At 46.6% G+C, this 15846-nt stretch overlaps 1 protein-coding gene across 1 annotated transcript in view; it reads left to right on the top strand.

Moving 5' to 3' along the window:
• Positions 1-15846, top strand: part of SLC22A15 (solute carrier family 22 member 15) — a 96566-nt gene that overhangs the window by 44024 nt on the left and 36696 nt on the right. Inside the window, exons 3-4 of the mRNA XM_056106533.1 lie at positions 5449-5581; positions 6633-6797. Of these exons, the coding sequence (XP_055962508.1) occupies positions 5449-5581; positions 6633-6797 (298 nt within the window). The remainder of the gene's footprint in view (positions 1-5448; positions 5582-6632; positions 6798-15846) is intronic.

Below are 15846 nucleotides of genomic sequence, written 5' to 3'. Positions count from 1 at the left end.
GTCCTTCCATCTTCTCCATTATGGCTCCCACACACTCTTGAGTTATTTAGTGGGGCTGGGGGAGTTTGGGCCATACCTAGTGTTGCTCAGGGATATTCCTAGCTCTGGGCTCAGGAGTACCCCTGACTGTGCTTGTGGATATGTGGAGAGCTTGACCACATTCAAGACATGTACCTTACCCCCATAGTGACTCAAATTTGTTTTTAAATGTGCTTTGCACATGTCCATGCATTCAAGTCTCTGTTCTCCTCTCACTTGATCTTTAAAGCAAATTTCTGCAAGCATGGCCGCCCTCTCACCATGAATCCAGTTCTCTCTAAGGCTTTGATGGCACATGTCCGCCCGTGTTATGGTCATTTTATGATTCCTCCTTGTGAGTTTCCTATGGTGTATTTTGTACCCAGCCTTTGAATGTGGCTGTGTCCGTGCCTCTGGCTCTGTGTCTCCGCTCCATCTCTAGGTCTGGAATTCCTACAGGAGATGACAGCCACATGCTTGCTCATGGTTTTCACTGGGTATTTTAGAGGCATCTCCACCTGTGTCTGGTCAAGCAAAGTTCCTTTCCTCACCGCAGACCTGAGACCCCATGGCAACCTTCTCTTGTCTCCCTGAAGGTCGTCACCATCCTCAAAGAATCTCAAAACCTCCCTCTCTCCTTCCACCTCCCCAGCTCAGCAAGTCTGGATAGTTCCACCTTTAGAGTCCATCCCAATAGACTTGGCACATGTGTGGCTCAGTGGTCCAGTGCTTCCTTGCATGTGTGAGGCCTTAGGGTCAATTCTCAGCACAGCAAAAGACAACAAAGCAAGTGAAAACACCCACAAAGATATCCATCCCAGGTTATTGTCATTCTGCTATTCTTGTCAAAAAGTTACCATTATCTCCTTCCCCCCTGATCCCCATTTTCTTACTGTGATGCATTCTTTAAGAATGGCCAAGGTGCTCTAGAGATTTAGAGCCAGTAACTCAGTGCCTTCCCTTTGCACTAAAATAATGCTCCAGGGACCTGTGTGAGCTGATGCCTGCCCCACCTTTCAAGGTACCCACTAAAGCACACTGGTGTGCCTTCATTTGGGGGTCACTGTAGTTTTTCTCATGTTCTTCAGGATCATTCAGCTCATGAACATCCCCCTTTCCAGGTGAGGCCTACTCTGTGTGCCTTCTCTAAGACATTGTGGGGCAGAGTGATCACACAGCAGGCAGGGCACATGCCTCATCTGCAGCTCACCTGAGTTCAATCCCTGGCAAAGGGTAATTTCTGAGTACAGAGCCAGGAGTAGCCTAGGCCAACTATGCCCTCCCTCATCCCAAAAGGCTCTGTCTCAGCCTCTTCCTGTGCATTTACTTTTTTTTTAGATTTTTATTATTGAAACACCATAAGGTACAGTTGTAGATTTACAAATCTCATCCCACCCTGCCTCTGTGGCAGGGCATTTCCCTTAGTTCTCCCTCTCCTTTTGGGTGCTGTGGTTTGCAAAAGAGGCATTGAGTGGCAGTCATGTTCCGTCTAAAGTCTACTCTCAGCACGCATCTCCCATCCTGGGAGGATCCTCCCAACACACTTTATTTGGTCCTCCCTTCTCTATGTGAGCTGCCTTTTCCCCTAGCGTGTGTGGCTCGCCTCCAAGCCATGGAGTAAACCTCCTGGTCCTTAATCTCTGCTATTCTTGGGTGTCAGTCTCCTATTTTGTTACTTCATGTTCCCCAGATGAATGCAATCTTTCTATGTCTGTTCCTCTCTTTCTGACTCATTTCGCTTAGCAGGATACTTTCCATGTAGTACCACTTGTATATGAATTTCATGACTTCATTACTTTTTTTTGGTGTTTTTCCTGCTTTGTAAAGGAGCATGACTCCTTTGTAAGTCATGCTCCATGGAGCAGAGACCTTGTCCAGATCCTTCACATCTGCAGTCCCTCCCTGTGTTCCAGATAGTTTAGGGGGGTTATTTTATTATTATTATTAATTTCTTGCAGGGGGCACACACTTGGCTATACTCAGGGATTACTCCTGGCTCTGCATTTAGGAATCACTCCTGGAAGTGCTCAGAGGACCATATGGGATTCCAGGGATTGAACCCTGGTCAACTGGATCCAGGGCAAGCGCCTTCCCCACTGAACTGTAGCTCCAGCCTCACTGTTCCAAATGGTCCATTAGCCTATAGTAAAAGTGAGTCAACTATTTATTGAGCACTCAAACGAAACAAAAAAATGTCTGGGACATGCTTCAGCCTTTTCTCATATTGCGTCCATAATTTTCTCATTTAAATTCTGAAGCCTCAAGAACATTTCTGTTTGCTCTGAGTACTACTTTTAAGGGCAGTGACTCTCCAGATCACCTACCAGTCTGGGCCAGAGAGGTTTAGGGAAGTCAGTTGACAGTGGTATGAATCGTTTGCCCAAAAGTGAAGTCTTGTCTGTGGCTGGCCCTGGTGTTGCCTCTGCTCCAGTCACCAGTATTGCTTATGGTGACCCAGCACTGCCAGGAGCCAGCCAAGAGCCCAGAGGAAGGGGTAGCCGAGGTAGCACTGCGAGGTATGACCCCAAACCAGCCTCTTCCACCCATCCCCCCCAAAAAAGACTTGTATGGTAAGAATGGTAAAGAAAGAATTTAGAAGTATTTTAGTGTGGGAATATTGGCTTGGTTTATTTTCCAGATTTCCAAACAATGAGCTATTTTGGGGTACTTTATATATTTTTCTCTTTTTCAGCTTTTTGGGGTCACACCTGGCAATGCACAGGGGTTACTCCTGACTCTTCACTCAGGAATTACTCCTGGTGGTGCTCCGGAAACCATATAGGATGCTGGGAATCAAACCCGGGTTGGTCGCGTGCAAGGCAAACACCATCCCCATCGTACTATCATTGTGCCCCACCCCCCCAGTGGCACGGTGGCCGCCACCTCAGAGCCTATTGGATAACTAGGTATGAGCCAGCGGTGATGGGGCAACTGTGGCCTCATGGGATGGAGGGCTGGAACCGGCACGTCCTTCCAGCCCCACTGAGACCATGAGTTGGCCCCCACAAGCGGCTCTCCAGCACGGCCATGGCCCCAGAAGCACATAAACCAATCTTGGAACTATGCAGCTTTTGGCAGAAATCTCTCCAGACTTAGTAAAATATCAGAAATCCAAAATCACACAGCCATTCTCGTGGTCATGCGACATCATATGCTCTTCATAACCAGCAATAGAAAACAAATTATTTCTTGATGCCTTTTCAGCAGGTCTGATTGTTAGGGGGAAATTCCAAATAGTAATGGTGCATCTTTTGTCGAAATAATGAATGTAATCAAAGTAGAGAGAGAGAGTTCAGTGGAAATCATCTGCCTCACAGGCATGGGGAGGGGAGGGAAGGGGGCTGTATTGGGGTTTTTGGTGGTGTAAAATATGCACTGCCACCAAGTGAAGGGATAGGTGCTTAATCATTGTATGACCGAGACTTAAACTGTAGCTTTGTAACTGTTCTCACGGTGATTCAGTAAATAAATTAAAAAAATAAAAGACTGTGCAAACACATTAAAACAATGATCCCAAGCTTCACCAAAGAAGAAATGGAGATTGTCCAAGATGGATGCCCAATGACATTTTTATTAATAGTGGAACATGTAAAGGTAAAGGCCCTCCCGTTGATCGTTGATTTGGTCGAGCGGGCCCAGTAACGTCTCCATTGGAGACTTTGTTGTTACTGTGTTTGGCATATCGAATACTCTCGGTAGCTTGCCGGGCTCTCCGAGAGGGGCGGAGGAATCGAACTCGGGTCGGCCATGGTGGCCGCTTGTAAGGCGAACGCCCTACCGCTGTGCTATCGCTCCTGGTAAGGAAGTTACAGTGTATGGATTTTGTTATGCATTTGGATTTTTAAAAAAAGTTTAACATTTTGTAATTGAATCACTGTGAGATACACAGTTACAAAGTTTTTCATAATTGGATTTCATTCTTATAATGTTCCAAACACCATTTACCAGTGTACATTTTCCACCACTATTGTCCCCTGTTACCCTCCCATCCCCCTCCGGCCCCACCCCCTTGCCCCTATGGCAGGCACTTTCTCTCTCTCTCTCTCTCTCTCTCTCTCTCTCTCTCTCTCTCTCTCTCTCTCTCTCTCTCTCTCTCCCCTCTCCCCTCGTTTGGTCATTATGGTTTGCAATACAGATACTAAAAGGTTATCATGTATATCCTTTTACCTATTTTCAGTGCTCAGTTCTTGTCCTGAGATAGATAGATAGATAGATAGATAGATAGATAGATAGATAGTTCTTGTCCAGAGAGATATCATTTCCAACTATCCTTGAACTATTATTGTCGTAGTGGTTCCTTCTCTACCCCCACCCCACCCCCCACAACATACTTGTGGGGAGCTTCCAACTGTTGACCAGTACTTCTGATCCCTGTTTTTTCTGTCCTTGGATATTAGTCTCATGCTGTGTTTTTTTTTATGTCCCACAAATTAGTGATAGCATCCTATGTCTGTCCCTCTCCTTCTGACTCATTTCACACAGCATGATACAATTTGCTTATCAATGGATGCACATAGAGAGTATCAGGCTGAGCAGCATTTGAATTTTTCAAAGCTAACTCTTGGGACCAGAGGGATAGTACAGGGGTTAAGACACTTGCTTTGCCCATAGCCAACTGGTTCCATCCCTAACATCACATGTTTTCCCCAGACCCATAACTAATTCCCGAGCCAGAGGCAGGAATAGCCCCTGAGAACCATGATGAGGCTAATCTCCTCCACTTTATTTTTTTTTATATAATTTATTTATTTATTGAATCACTGTGGGAAAAGTTACAGAGCTTTCGGGTTTAGGTCTCAGTCATGTAGATGCCGAACACATTTCCCTTTACCAATACTCATTTTTAACCCCGAACCCCAATAGACCCCCACCTCTCACCCCTCCCAATTCTTGTGAGGCAGATGAGTTCTAGTTAATACTCTATCTACTTTGACTAGATAGATTATTTCGATAGAAGATGCACAATTATTGTTTAGAGTTTACGACCCCCCCCCCAATCAGACCTGCTGAAACAGCGTTGTGAAATGATTTGCTTTCTACAACTTGGTTTAAGAATAAAATGATGTCGCGTGGCCGCAATAGCGGTCGCGCGGTTTTGAATTTCTGCTATTTTACTTATTGACCCTGGAAGAATTTCTATTAAAAGTTATCTAGTTAAGAGATTGGTTTCTGTGCCCTGGAGTCGTGGCCGTGCCGGAGAGCCGCTCGTGGGGGGCAGCTGGCGACCTCGGTGGGGCGTGGGGGACGGCCCACAAAGCCCCCCTTCCCATGAGGTCCCCGCCGCTCCCCCGAGCCCGGCTCAAACCTGCTTTCCACAAGGCTCCCGTGCGGCCGCCATCTTTCTTTCCAGACTCCACTTTATTTTTTAAAGCTCTCAATTCATCCAGCTTTTTGGTAATCAAATGTCTCTTGTGTTTTTGCTTCCTATAGTGGTTCTTAATTGCCAGCAGGTCTTACAAGGTCAGTGCTGCGAGCTCCTTCTTCTTTGGCGGTGTGTTTGTGGGTGTGATCTCTTTCGGTCAACTCTCAGACCGCTTCGGACGGAAGAAAGTCTATCTCACAGGTAACCTGTCTGAGTGTTTGTGATCTGCCTCAGAGGACTTACTTCCCTAAGGCTCTGGGGGAAGCAGTAAGGGAATTGCAGTACAGACATGGGGCTGCGTTTTATGTTTTCTGGCAACTGGCCACTCTGCAATAAGAGTTCACCCTGGCCAAGTTTTTTTTTCTTTTCATTTTTTTTATTACTAAATCATCATGAGATACAATTACAAACTTGTTCATGATTTGGTTTCACTCATACAATGTTCCAACACCCATCCCTTCACTAAAGTTCATTTCCTGCCACCATTGTCCCAGTTTCCCTCCTGCCACCCCCAACCCTGCCCCAAAGCCGCCTCTATGGCAGACATTTTCTTCTCTCTCTCATTTTCCTTTTAGGCACTGTAGTTTGCAACATTGTTACTGACAAGGTATCATGCATATCACTTTGTCTCCCTTCAGAACTCAATTCTGTGCAGAGTGGTCATTTCCAATTATCATGGTCATAATAGTCCCTCCTCTAGCCTAACTGCACTCCCTCTCCCCCTTTGTGGCAAATTTCCAACCATGGACCAGTCCTATTGGCCCTTATTTCAATGTCTTTCACCTGGCTAAGTATTTCAAAGCATCCAGTCTGCCTGCTGATGGCCAGATGAGTGCATCAGCAGCTTTTGTAGATGATGGTGCATCCTGAAAATGCCAAATTCTAATTTAGGCCTGTGTCTAGGTATAATGAAGATTCAGACAGTCTGCTAGATCGATTTCCTTATACTCTGTCTGTTGATTCATTTCAGAGGCACTTCACAGAACTCAGAATAGTTTTCTTGAGCAGCTGAGTATGAGATTTTCAGGCTTTTACTTTGTTTCCAGTATTATTGAGAATAATTAAAAATTGTTCCTGATAGTATCCAACATGTTTTCTATAAAGAAAGGAAATGTTTTTCATTTTAATTTTTAAGTGAAGCCAAAATAAGGTGGGGGGGGGGGGCTCCAAAAATTTACATTTACAAAGATTTCTTTACAAAGTGATAAAAACCATTATGACTTTCATCAACTACTGTTCTTTTTTTCCCTAGGTTTTGCCCTTGACATCTTATTTGCTATTGCAAATGGACTTTCCCCCACGTATGAATTCTTTGCAGTAACTCGCTTCCTGGTGGGTGTGATGAATGGTGGGATGTCGCTGGTGGCCTTTGTCCTGCTGAACGAGTGTCTGGGCACTGCCTACTGGGCACTTGCAGGTACTGCACGATCCCAGCAAAGGCCATGGCCGTGGGGAACTGCCCCACCCAGCCCTGGGAGGGCATCAGGTTAACCCAAGTGTGCAAATGCATTTGGACTGGAGGCTCCTTACCCAGATATTATACTTGCTTTTCTGAGTCTATTCTGTCCTTGAACAAGCCCTCATGTCCTCTGGCCAGCCTCACAGCTGGTGAACTTCTGCACCTCCAGGCTTGCCTGTGAACTGTTGTGTGAGCGTCACATCTCCATAATGGTATCACTGCGTTTTATCTTAGTATGTTGACACTGGTGCAGAACACCAATAGCTCATACTTGGATGTGGCTTAACTGAGATAAATTGCCAGCATAACTATGTTAAATTGAAAAATAGTGCCAAAAGAGGAAATACTAGGAATTCCTTTCTTGGAGACTTTTGTTTTTATGGAACGCTTTCCTCATAGGCCATTTGGCATTTATTGCTCTCTTCAACTCAGTAGCTGATACTGTTACAACATTTCTTTACTAGTGTTTAAGTGTTTTTTTGAGGGTGGGGGGTCACAGCCAGCGATACTCAGGGCTCTTGCACTCAGAAATTACTCCTGGCAGTGTTTGGGAAGCCATATGGGATGCCAGGGATTGAACCCGGGTCAGCTACGTGCAAGGCAAACACCCTACCCACGGTATTATCACTCCAGCCCCTGGATGTTTAAGTTCTTAATTGGAAATCATGTTCTGTATTATTTTTAATCACCCCATTATACTCTCAAAAACCATATTGAATGCAATTGTTAGGGCCCACCTAGCTGCAGTGACTGCCAGTCTTAGCTGGGAGACCAGAATGGAGAGAGAAGGAAATAACTGAAATAGCAGGCCCAGGAAAGAGCAGCTTCCCAAGCTGCCACTGCCCAAAGGTCCCTAGCCACCCAAAGGCCCACCAGTCAGTGGTTAATTGTTGGGGTTTGGGGTATAAAAGGGGCTCAGAGATGTAGGGCTGACTCGCTTTCTGGGGAAACGGCCCTGATCGATCAGTGTCTGGACTCTGCTTGGCGTGAAATAAGGTTCAACTGAACTTCGGCCTTCGCTTCGGCTTGGTAGGAAGGTCTGGCCAGCGGATAAGTAGGGGGCTGACACAGCTTCCATTCCCATGGAGTTAGGGCTCTGTCTATCCAAGGACATTCTGGGTGCTGTGTGGTCTCAACTATGAGTTCAGCTACTAAGTAACAGGCTCCCTTTCTGGAGTTTGTGCGAATAGGTTGGGCCACAGTCGGGAAGGGAATGTTCAAAGAGGTTTCTGTTTGGTCCTATGGCCACAGCCTGTGAGAGGAGACAAGGTGGTGTCACCCAGCTCTTTCCTTTTAATGTGGGGTCCATGTCCAAAAGGCCACACAAAGCAGTAAGCCTTGCAGTCACTCAGATTCCAGCACTGCATCAGGATCCGGGATCCTGGCATCACATTAGGATTCTCACGAGGCAGTGAGCTTTGCAGTTAACTTGGGTTCCTGTACCACAGTCGGTCTAGATTGTATGGGGGCACGCTGAATGGTAAACTCAGTGCCAGGGTCAGCTCCCAACACATAGGCGTGCAACCCCCATGTCTCCCTGTTTCCCAGATCTCATAGTCCTACCAGTAGGTATAGCCCAGGCCAGATTCTCACTCCACCCTTCTTCGTTTTAGCTTCAGTCCATCAGAATTTGTGATCACCAGCTCCCAGAGCCACTCCAGGTCAACGTTCACTTTGAATACCTCTTTCAGATTGTGCATATGGATCCAGGCTTCCCTCCCTCTGCCTTCACCACCGTTGGTGTGGCGAGGATGAGAGTATATGGGCCCTTCCATCTTGACCCATACCCAATCGCTGGGGTTGAAACTGAGAGGTATCACTGGTTCACCCTTCTCCAGTGCATGCATGACTGGGTGCGCTTTGGATAAGACTGACTCAGTGACAGGATGGAGAGCTGCTGATCACTGATCTCAGCCAGGGTTTCTTCCTGTATTCGGGGACAAAGGGGGTGGGTGACCATATAAGATCTCAAAAGGAGTTATCCCTTTTAGATAAAGGGGGTACCTTGCCTGGAGCTGGGCAAAGAGGAGGTCCACCCAACCACTGCCAGGCTCCAAGGTTAATTTAATCAAGGGCTCCTTTAGGGTCCGATTCATCCTTTCTACTTGTCCCGAGCTCTAAGACCTATAGCACAATGCAATTTCCAATCTGTGCCAGCAGCTTTTGCTGGGGCTTGTGAGATTGAATTTACAAAAACTGGGCCATTGTCTGAACCTGTCACCAGGGGGAGTCCGTATCTAGGGACTATTTACTCCAGGAGCTTCTTAGCTTCTGGCCCTGCAGTCTCAGGGCAGGAGGGGCAAGTCTCCACCCAACCCGAGAAGGTGTAGTATCTGCTTTGAATACCAGTAGACACTTATGCCTGTGCTTTCCTTTGTCTCTGTGAAGTGCACTTCCTGGAACATCCCTGGGGTCTTGCTTCTTTCTCTCTTTCCCCCACTGAGATCTTTCCGGGATTAACAGTCTGACTGTGCACACATCTGTCTGCTACACCCCTAGCCATTCTTCCTAGTTGGGGAGTACATAGAGCCTTCCTGGGAGAGCTGTCACCTTCGCTGTCCCAGATGGGTAATGTCATGTACTCGCCACATCAGCTTTCTTCCCAACACCCGCAGCACCACCACTCTCCCTTTCTCATCCTTTACCGAAGGCCCCGCATATGTCACCCAGTTTTTCCAGGAACTCCAGATCTTTTGAGTAGATGGTGGTTCTAGTATAGCAGGGCCTCAAGGGCAACAAGCTGGTGCTGGGCCAGGGGCAGCATCTCTCAGTGTGGCATCTGCTTGGTGGTATCCTTGTGCCACAGGTGTCCTTCTCACTGGTGTCCAGAACAATGTGTCACAGACACTCGCTCCGGCTTCCAGATGGCATGGAACAAGTCCCAAATTTCTTCCTTGTTCTTGATGCCTGTTCTTTCTGCTGTGAGCAGTCCGTGCTCCCAGTATATGACCCCTTAGACGTGGATTGTGCCGAAAACATACCTGCTGTCAGTGTAGATGTTCACCCATCTGCCCCTGAACATCTTTGGTGCCTGGATCAGGGCTGCCAGTTCCACCTTTTGTGCCAAGGTTCCGTGGGGCAAGGCTGGTTCTGTGGGGCAAGGCTGCCCTCCAGTGTTTGATCTGCAGTTACGACCACTGCCCCTGCATACTGCTTTTCATCCCTCACCAAACTGTCCCCGTCAGTGAGCAAGATGAAATCTGGATGGTTGAGGGGGGTGTCAGTGAGGTCTGGCCCTAGCCATCCTGAGTGAGAACTCTGAGTGAGAACATCCTGGCAGTTGTGGGGTGTTTCAACCAGCTAGTCTGGCAGGGGGGCAGCAGAGTTCAGCATAGTGGGAGCAATATAGTGGGAAGCTTGATGGTAACCTTGGCACGTTGAGGAGTGGTTTTTGGTAGCCAGTCACTCCTGCATTGCTCATCCACCTGTCAGGAGTGTCCTAAGCAGTCCCTCCATGGCATGGGGGCTGTGATGCCTTGTTTTTGTCAAGAGTCAGTTTGCTGGAGTCCTTGACTAAAGTGACTGTGGCCACCACCATCCGCAAGCAGGGAGGAAACCCCGCTGCCATGGGTCTAGCTTCTTGCCTGGGTAAGCGACAACCCTTACCCATGGACCAAGCTCAAGTCAGGACTCCCTTTGCCATGCCCACTTGCCCGTCCACACACGGGTGCAAGGGCTTGTTGACATCTGGGATGGCCAGTGCAGGGGCTGTAGCAAGGCTCCTCTTGGTTCCTGGAAAGACGATTTGCCTCCTCAGTCCTCACAAAATCTTAGCCTTTTTTAGTGAGCTCGTATAGGAGCTTTGCAATTTCCACAAACCAGGATGCCCAGAGCTACAGTAGCCCACGGTCCCCAGGAATTCCCGTGCCTGGTGTCTGTTCCCTGGCCTTGGGTGTTGGGAGATCACCTGCTTCTGAAGTTCAAGAGCATCCTCATTCCTTCATGCAGGTGGTTAGCTCTTTGAATGAGAGTTCTCTCCCCTGAAAGCTTTCCCATAGATTTCTTGAGGGAAGAGTGTTGAACCTGTTGTCAGCCATGAAATTGGTCTGCTTCCCCTCCACCCCAATTATAGATCGAGGCTTGGGGAGAGGGTCTGAGCCACAGCACCTGCAGTCCATGATGGGCAGTGCCCCTGCCTTCTTCTCAAGGCAATCTCAAGCCCAGTGTTCCTTTACCTCACCAAGGGCGCATTGGTCTGGATCCACAGGGCCCAGCCCTTCCTCTCCACACGGGGCTCTCCTTGGTTTTGTCCTTTTTCTTAATTTAATGTCAGTACCTTTATCAGTTTCCTTACTTGCCACTCCTCCTGTGCATCTCATTTATTAAAAATCTTCTCTGCTATGCCAGCTAATTCTGATAGGTTCTCTCCTTCAAAGTCCTCTGTCTTCTGCAGCTTCCTCCTGATGTCTGATAGTGGACTGTGCCGTGAATGTTTATGGCCCTTTCTCACTGCCCCTGGATTTATAGAACTGCACATCCTATATGCTTCAAAAGGCACTCCAGGAGAGCTGCAGAGGACTTCTCCTTACTTTGTATTACTAATTATGGACAAATTGATGGGCTTTCTGGCTGCAGCCTGGAGACCTCCCAGTGGAGCCTGGCGGTGTAGGCATAGAATCCCCCTACCTTCAGGTGCGTTGGGGTTGCACTGTGGGGACTCCTTCAGTTGGCATGCATCCCTGTCTAGATGACCTGCTTGGTTGGCCACCACCTTCCTTGCTTCCCGAAGGATGCGATCCCTCTCTTCCTGGAGGAACAACTGCAGGATGTCAACTCAGGTGGGCTGATGGGTCAGAAAATCTGTTTCCAGGAGAGAAACCAGGTTCTGAGGATGTTCACAGACAGGTTTGTGTTGAACCTTTCAATTGTATGAATCGGAAAATGTGAAATGCTTGTACACCAAATAGGGGTGTACCAAATAGACTACCTTCTGGGGGGGCGCCACCTCCTTTAAGGGAAACATGGGGCCATAGGCTGAGGAGGATTGTGATAGGAGTCTGATGAGGAAGGACGAAAACAAGGAGAAGGATAATGGTAATCCAGGATCTGGTCCTGCCCCCTTTGACTTGTGGCCTTTAGTTTGTTCTGATTGATATGGGGAGAGCTTGCCTCAGAGGGGAGGAAAGAGATGCTAGCACAGGTGCCACAGGTGTGATACAGGTGGAGCAGATCATCCTCCAGTTCTTGGGGAGGGAAGATTGGTTTACTTTCTTTTTCGCCTCACCTGGTCGTGGATCAGGATGCAGCTTAGTGGGTACCTGCAGGGGGTTTCCAGGTGACTCTTTCTAGTGCTGTCTTACACTCATCATTATTAGATCCCAGATGAGCCCCCAAATGATAGGGTACTTGATTTAAGGAAAGAGTGCAACACAAATGCGAAAGTTTGGCAGAGCTTTATTTCATGCCGAGCACAGAGTCCAGATACTGACCAATCAATCCATCAGCGCCGTGTCCCTAGAGTGCGAGCTTGCCCCCATGTCTTCGAGCCCCTTTTATACCCCCAGCCCCAACTGCCAACCAGCATATTCCCTGATTGGTGGGCCTTGGGGTGGTTAGGGGCCTTCCGGCAGGGGCAGCTCAGGCCTTTCCTGGGTCTGCTATTTCATTTACTTCCCTCTCTCCCCCTACTGGTCCCCTACTGCTGAAGTTGGCAGTCATTCCAATCAGGTAGGCCTTAATGCTACCCCCTCCCCATTTTTGTGACCAAGTTAAATCTTTAACTTTCACATTTGTGTTGCACTCTTTCCTTAGATCACAGTAACATAATTAATGTTTTCAAGAGGTTATTTGAGGTGCTGGAGAGAAGCTCATTGGGCTGAAGTGCACACTTTGCATGGAAGAGGCCTGGGTTTGATCCTTAGCATGCCTAGACCCTCTCCTCATCACTGCTTGGTGTGACCCCAGAAGTAGTGCTGCCTGTTATGAATCAAAAATCAAAATAATTTTTTAAAAGACTATTTGACTTAATGTGTAATGAAACCATGTCTTAAGATTGCTTTGCAGGGCTGGAGCGATAGCACAGCGGGTAGAGCATTTGCCTTGCACGCAGCCATCATGGCCAACCCGGGTTCGATTCCCAGCATCCCCCGAGCACTGCCAGGAGTAATTCCTGAGTGCATGAGCAAGGAGTAACCCCTGTGCATCGCTGGGTGTGACCCAAAAAAGAAAAAAAAATTGTTTTGCAGTGATAGATAACTTGTTTGAAAACATCCATTTTTTAACAATTTGCAGTGTAATGTTTAATAAAAAAGCAATTACAAATGCGATATTAATGTATTATTTTTTCTTTATATTAATATAACAAAAATTGGGGTTTATTATTTGAAAAAATCAGGACCTTCATATAAGTGAAATTAAGCATACATATAGTCCCACTTATCTAGAAACAAGCATGGTTAATATATTCTTACAAAGTTTTGTTTTTTTTGTTTTGTGGGGCTGGGGAATTTTGGGCCACACTTAGTGGTACTCAGGGGTTACTCCTGGTTCTTGAGGAATCATATGGAATGCTGGAAATTGAACCCAGGTTGGCTGTATGCTAGGCAAGCATCCTTCCTGCTGTATTATTGTTCTGACCCCAGCCCCACAGTTTAAATATCTGTCCTGGGGCTGGAGCGATAGCACAGCGGGTAGGGCATTTGCCTTGCATGCAGCCAACATGGCCAACCCGGGTTCGATTCCCAGCATCCCATATGGTCCCCCGAGCACCGCCAGGAGTAATTCCTGAGTGCATGAGCCAGGAGTAACCCCTGAGCATCGCCAGTTGTGACCCAAAAAACAAAATAAATAAATAAATAAATAAATGTTTGTCCTTCTTTTTATTAAACAGATGCTCTATGTGCAATATTGTATTTTCAGGCACTTGGGATAAAAGGATAAATGAGATCGGGGTGGATGAGGGAAGGTCCTTACTCTCAGGACCTTTTTTCTTCATCAGGAAAAGTAGGTCAAATATCAATTCATTTTATAAAATTTTAAGTACAGTGAAGAAAATCTAACAGAGTCATAGACTAAATTGTAACCACAAGGGATAGTTATATTAGATAGGATTGTTAGAGAAAACCTCAGAGTAGGTATTTGTCTTAAGACAGTGTGAGACATTCTGAATAAACATTCCAGAAGGGATGGCAATAAATAAGGGTCTGAAGCAGGAATGAAGTGCTCTGAGGACCTGAAGGGCTGAAACTGAGAAGAAAGTCAGAGGGACAAGATGATGTAGGGCCCTGATGTGCCAAACGAGGAGCTTGGCTTTTGTTCCAAGTTGTTAGAAACCAAGGAGCTAATGGCACAGATGAATGATAGCTGTTGTTTATGTAGATATTACTCTTGGGGGGCAGCTAGGGGAGATCCTGAGGTGCAAGAACAGACACTCTGCAGGTCCTTCGAGAAGCTTGGTCCTGGGGATCTGCTGTAGGTTAGATAAGGTCAGGAAGGTGGAAGGAGGATATACGTGAGATAGTTTGGAGTACAAGACTTGCTCTCTGGATGAATCATGAGGAAGACAGAAAGAGCTTGGTCCTGAAAATCTTAAAGTTCATTAGTGCCATTTATAAAAATGAAGTCATAGAACTATAAAATGATTTAACTCATGTGTGGGATAGAAAGAAACATAGTAAGGGGTTGACAGAGTCCAAAGGAACCTGAAAGTTGGCCCTATAGAGTTGAGCTTACATTGGAGGGCTGCTGGAAGAAAACCTTGAAATACTGATGGAGGGACACTGACCCTTTGGTGCTGGATGTTGGGCTGGAATGTTGTATGCCTGAAACTCTGTCATGAACAATGTTATAAATCACATTGCTTCGATTGCAATTGGATAGCAGGGAATGAAGTCATCCTTCCACACCTTGTCTACACTATACAGAACTATACACCAAGAAGCAATTTTGTTAGTGTCTGGGCCAGAGCCATAGTACAGTGGGGAAGAAGTTTGACTTGCATGTAGTCAACACAGGTTCAATTCCTGGCATCCCATATGATCTCTCTAGCACCGCCAGGAGTAATTCTGAGTGCAGAGCCAGGAATAAGCCCTGAGCATTGCTGAGTGTGGCCCTAAAACCAAGTAAATAAATAAAACTTCATTTAAAGAAAAAGAAATTGTGTTAGTGTGAGCTGAGCAGGCTTGAAATTAATAAAAAAAAGTGATGATTTAAGAAGTTTGATTTTTATTAACTTTAATCAAATAACTTTGTGCCTTATCACATCTCTATCTCTGCAGTTCCTGGCCTTCCTTGAGGCTTGTTTCTGAATGCTAGGTGTGAATATCTGTTAGCCCCTTGAATAAAAATTGTTTTACTTTCCCTTAAATCTCTATCACCTTCTGGAAATTTTGTCTATAGTACTGTCACCACAGTGATTAAAGTCATCAAGCTTTGAATCATTTCTTTTGCCTAGCATATCCAAAGGATACAGTCTTTCTGATTTTAAGTGGCAGAGACTCGCCTCTGTGATATGAATAAAGTGACATTGTTGGATTAGTTGGGCTGGAGCGATAGCACAGCGGATAGGGCGTTTGCCTTGCATGCAGCCAACATGGCCGACCCGAGTTCTATTCCTCCACCCCTCTCGGAGAGCCCGGCAAGCTACTGAGAGTATTTTGCCCGCACGGCAAAGCCTGGCAAGCTCCCCATGAGGTATTCGATATGCTTAACACAGTAGCAACAAGTCTCATGATGGAGACATTACTGGGCCCGCTCGAGCAAATCGATGAACAACGGGAGGACTATGACTGTGTTGTGTTAGCATAATCATATCACAGACTAGCCAGGTGTTGTGGGTACCAGGTATCAGGAAGTCTGATGTTCCTCTTCTCTGCTCAGTCAGAAATGGGGTTTGGTACCTCTCAGGTTATGTCCCCAAGTCCAGTACTTAAGATTCTAGGTAAAAACTGATGGTTCCACTTGGGGTCACCTCACAACTAGGGGAACTATGATTGTCAGCACCCCACTGGACCTCTGGGATAAAGTAAGGGAAGGTCAAACCTCAAAAAAATAAGAAGGAATGTGCTTG

This window comes from Sorex fumeus, unplaced genomic scaffold (assembly GCF_029834395.1).
Source record: "Sorex fumeus unplaced genomic scaffold, SorFum_2.1 ptg000131l, whole genome shotgun sequence".
Taxonomy (NCBI): Eukaryota; Metazoa; Chordata; class Mammalia; order Eulipotyphla; family Soricidae; genus Sorex; species Sorex fumeus.
This window is presented reverse-complemented; position numbering and strand designations above follow the sequence as displayed.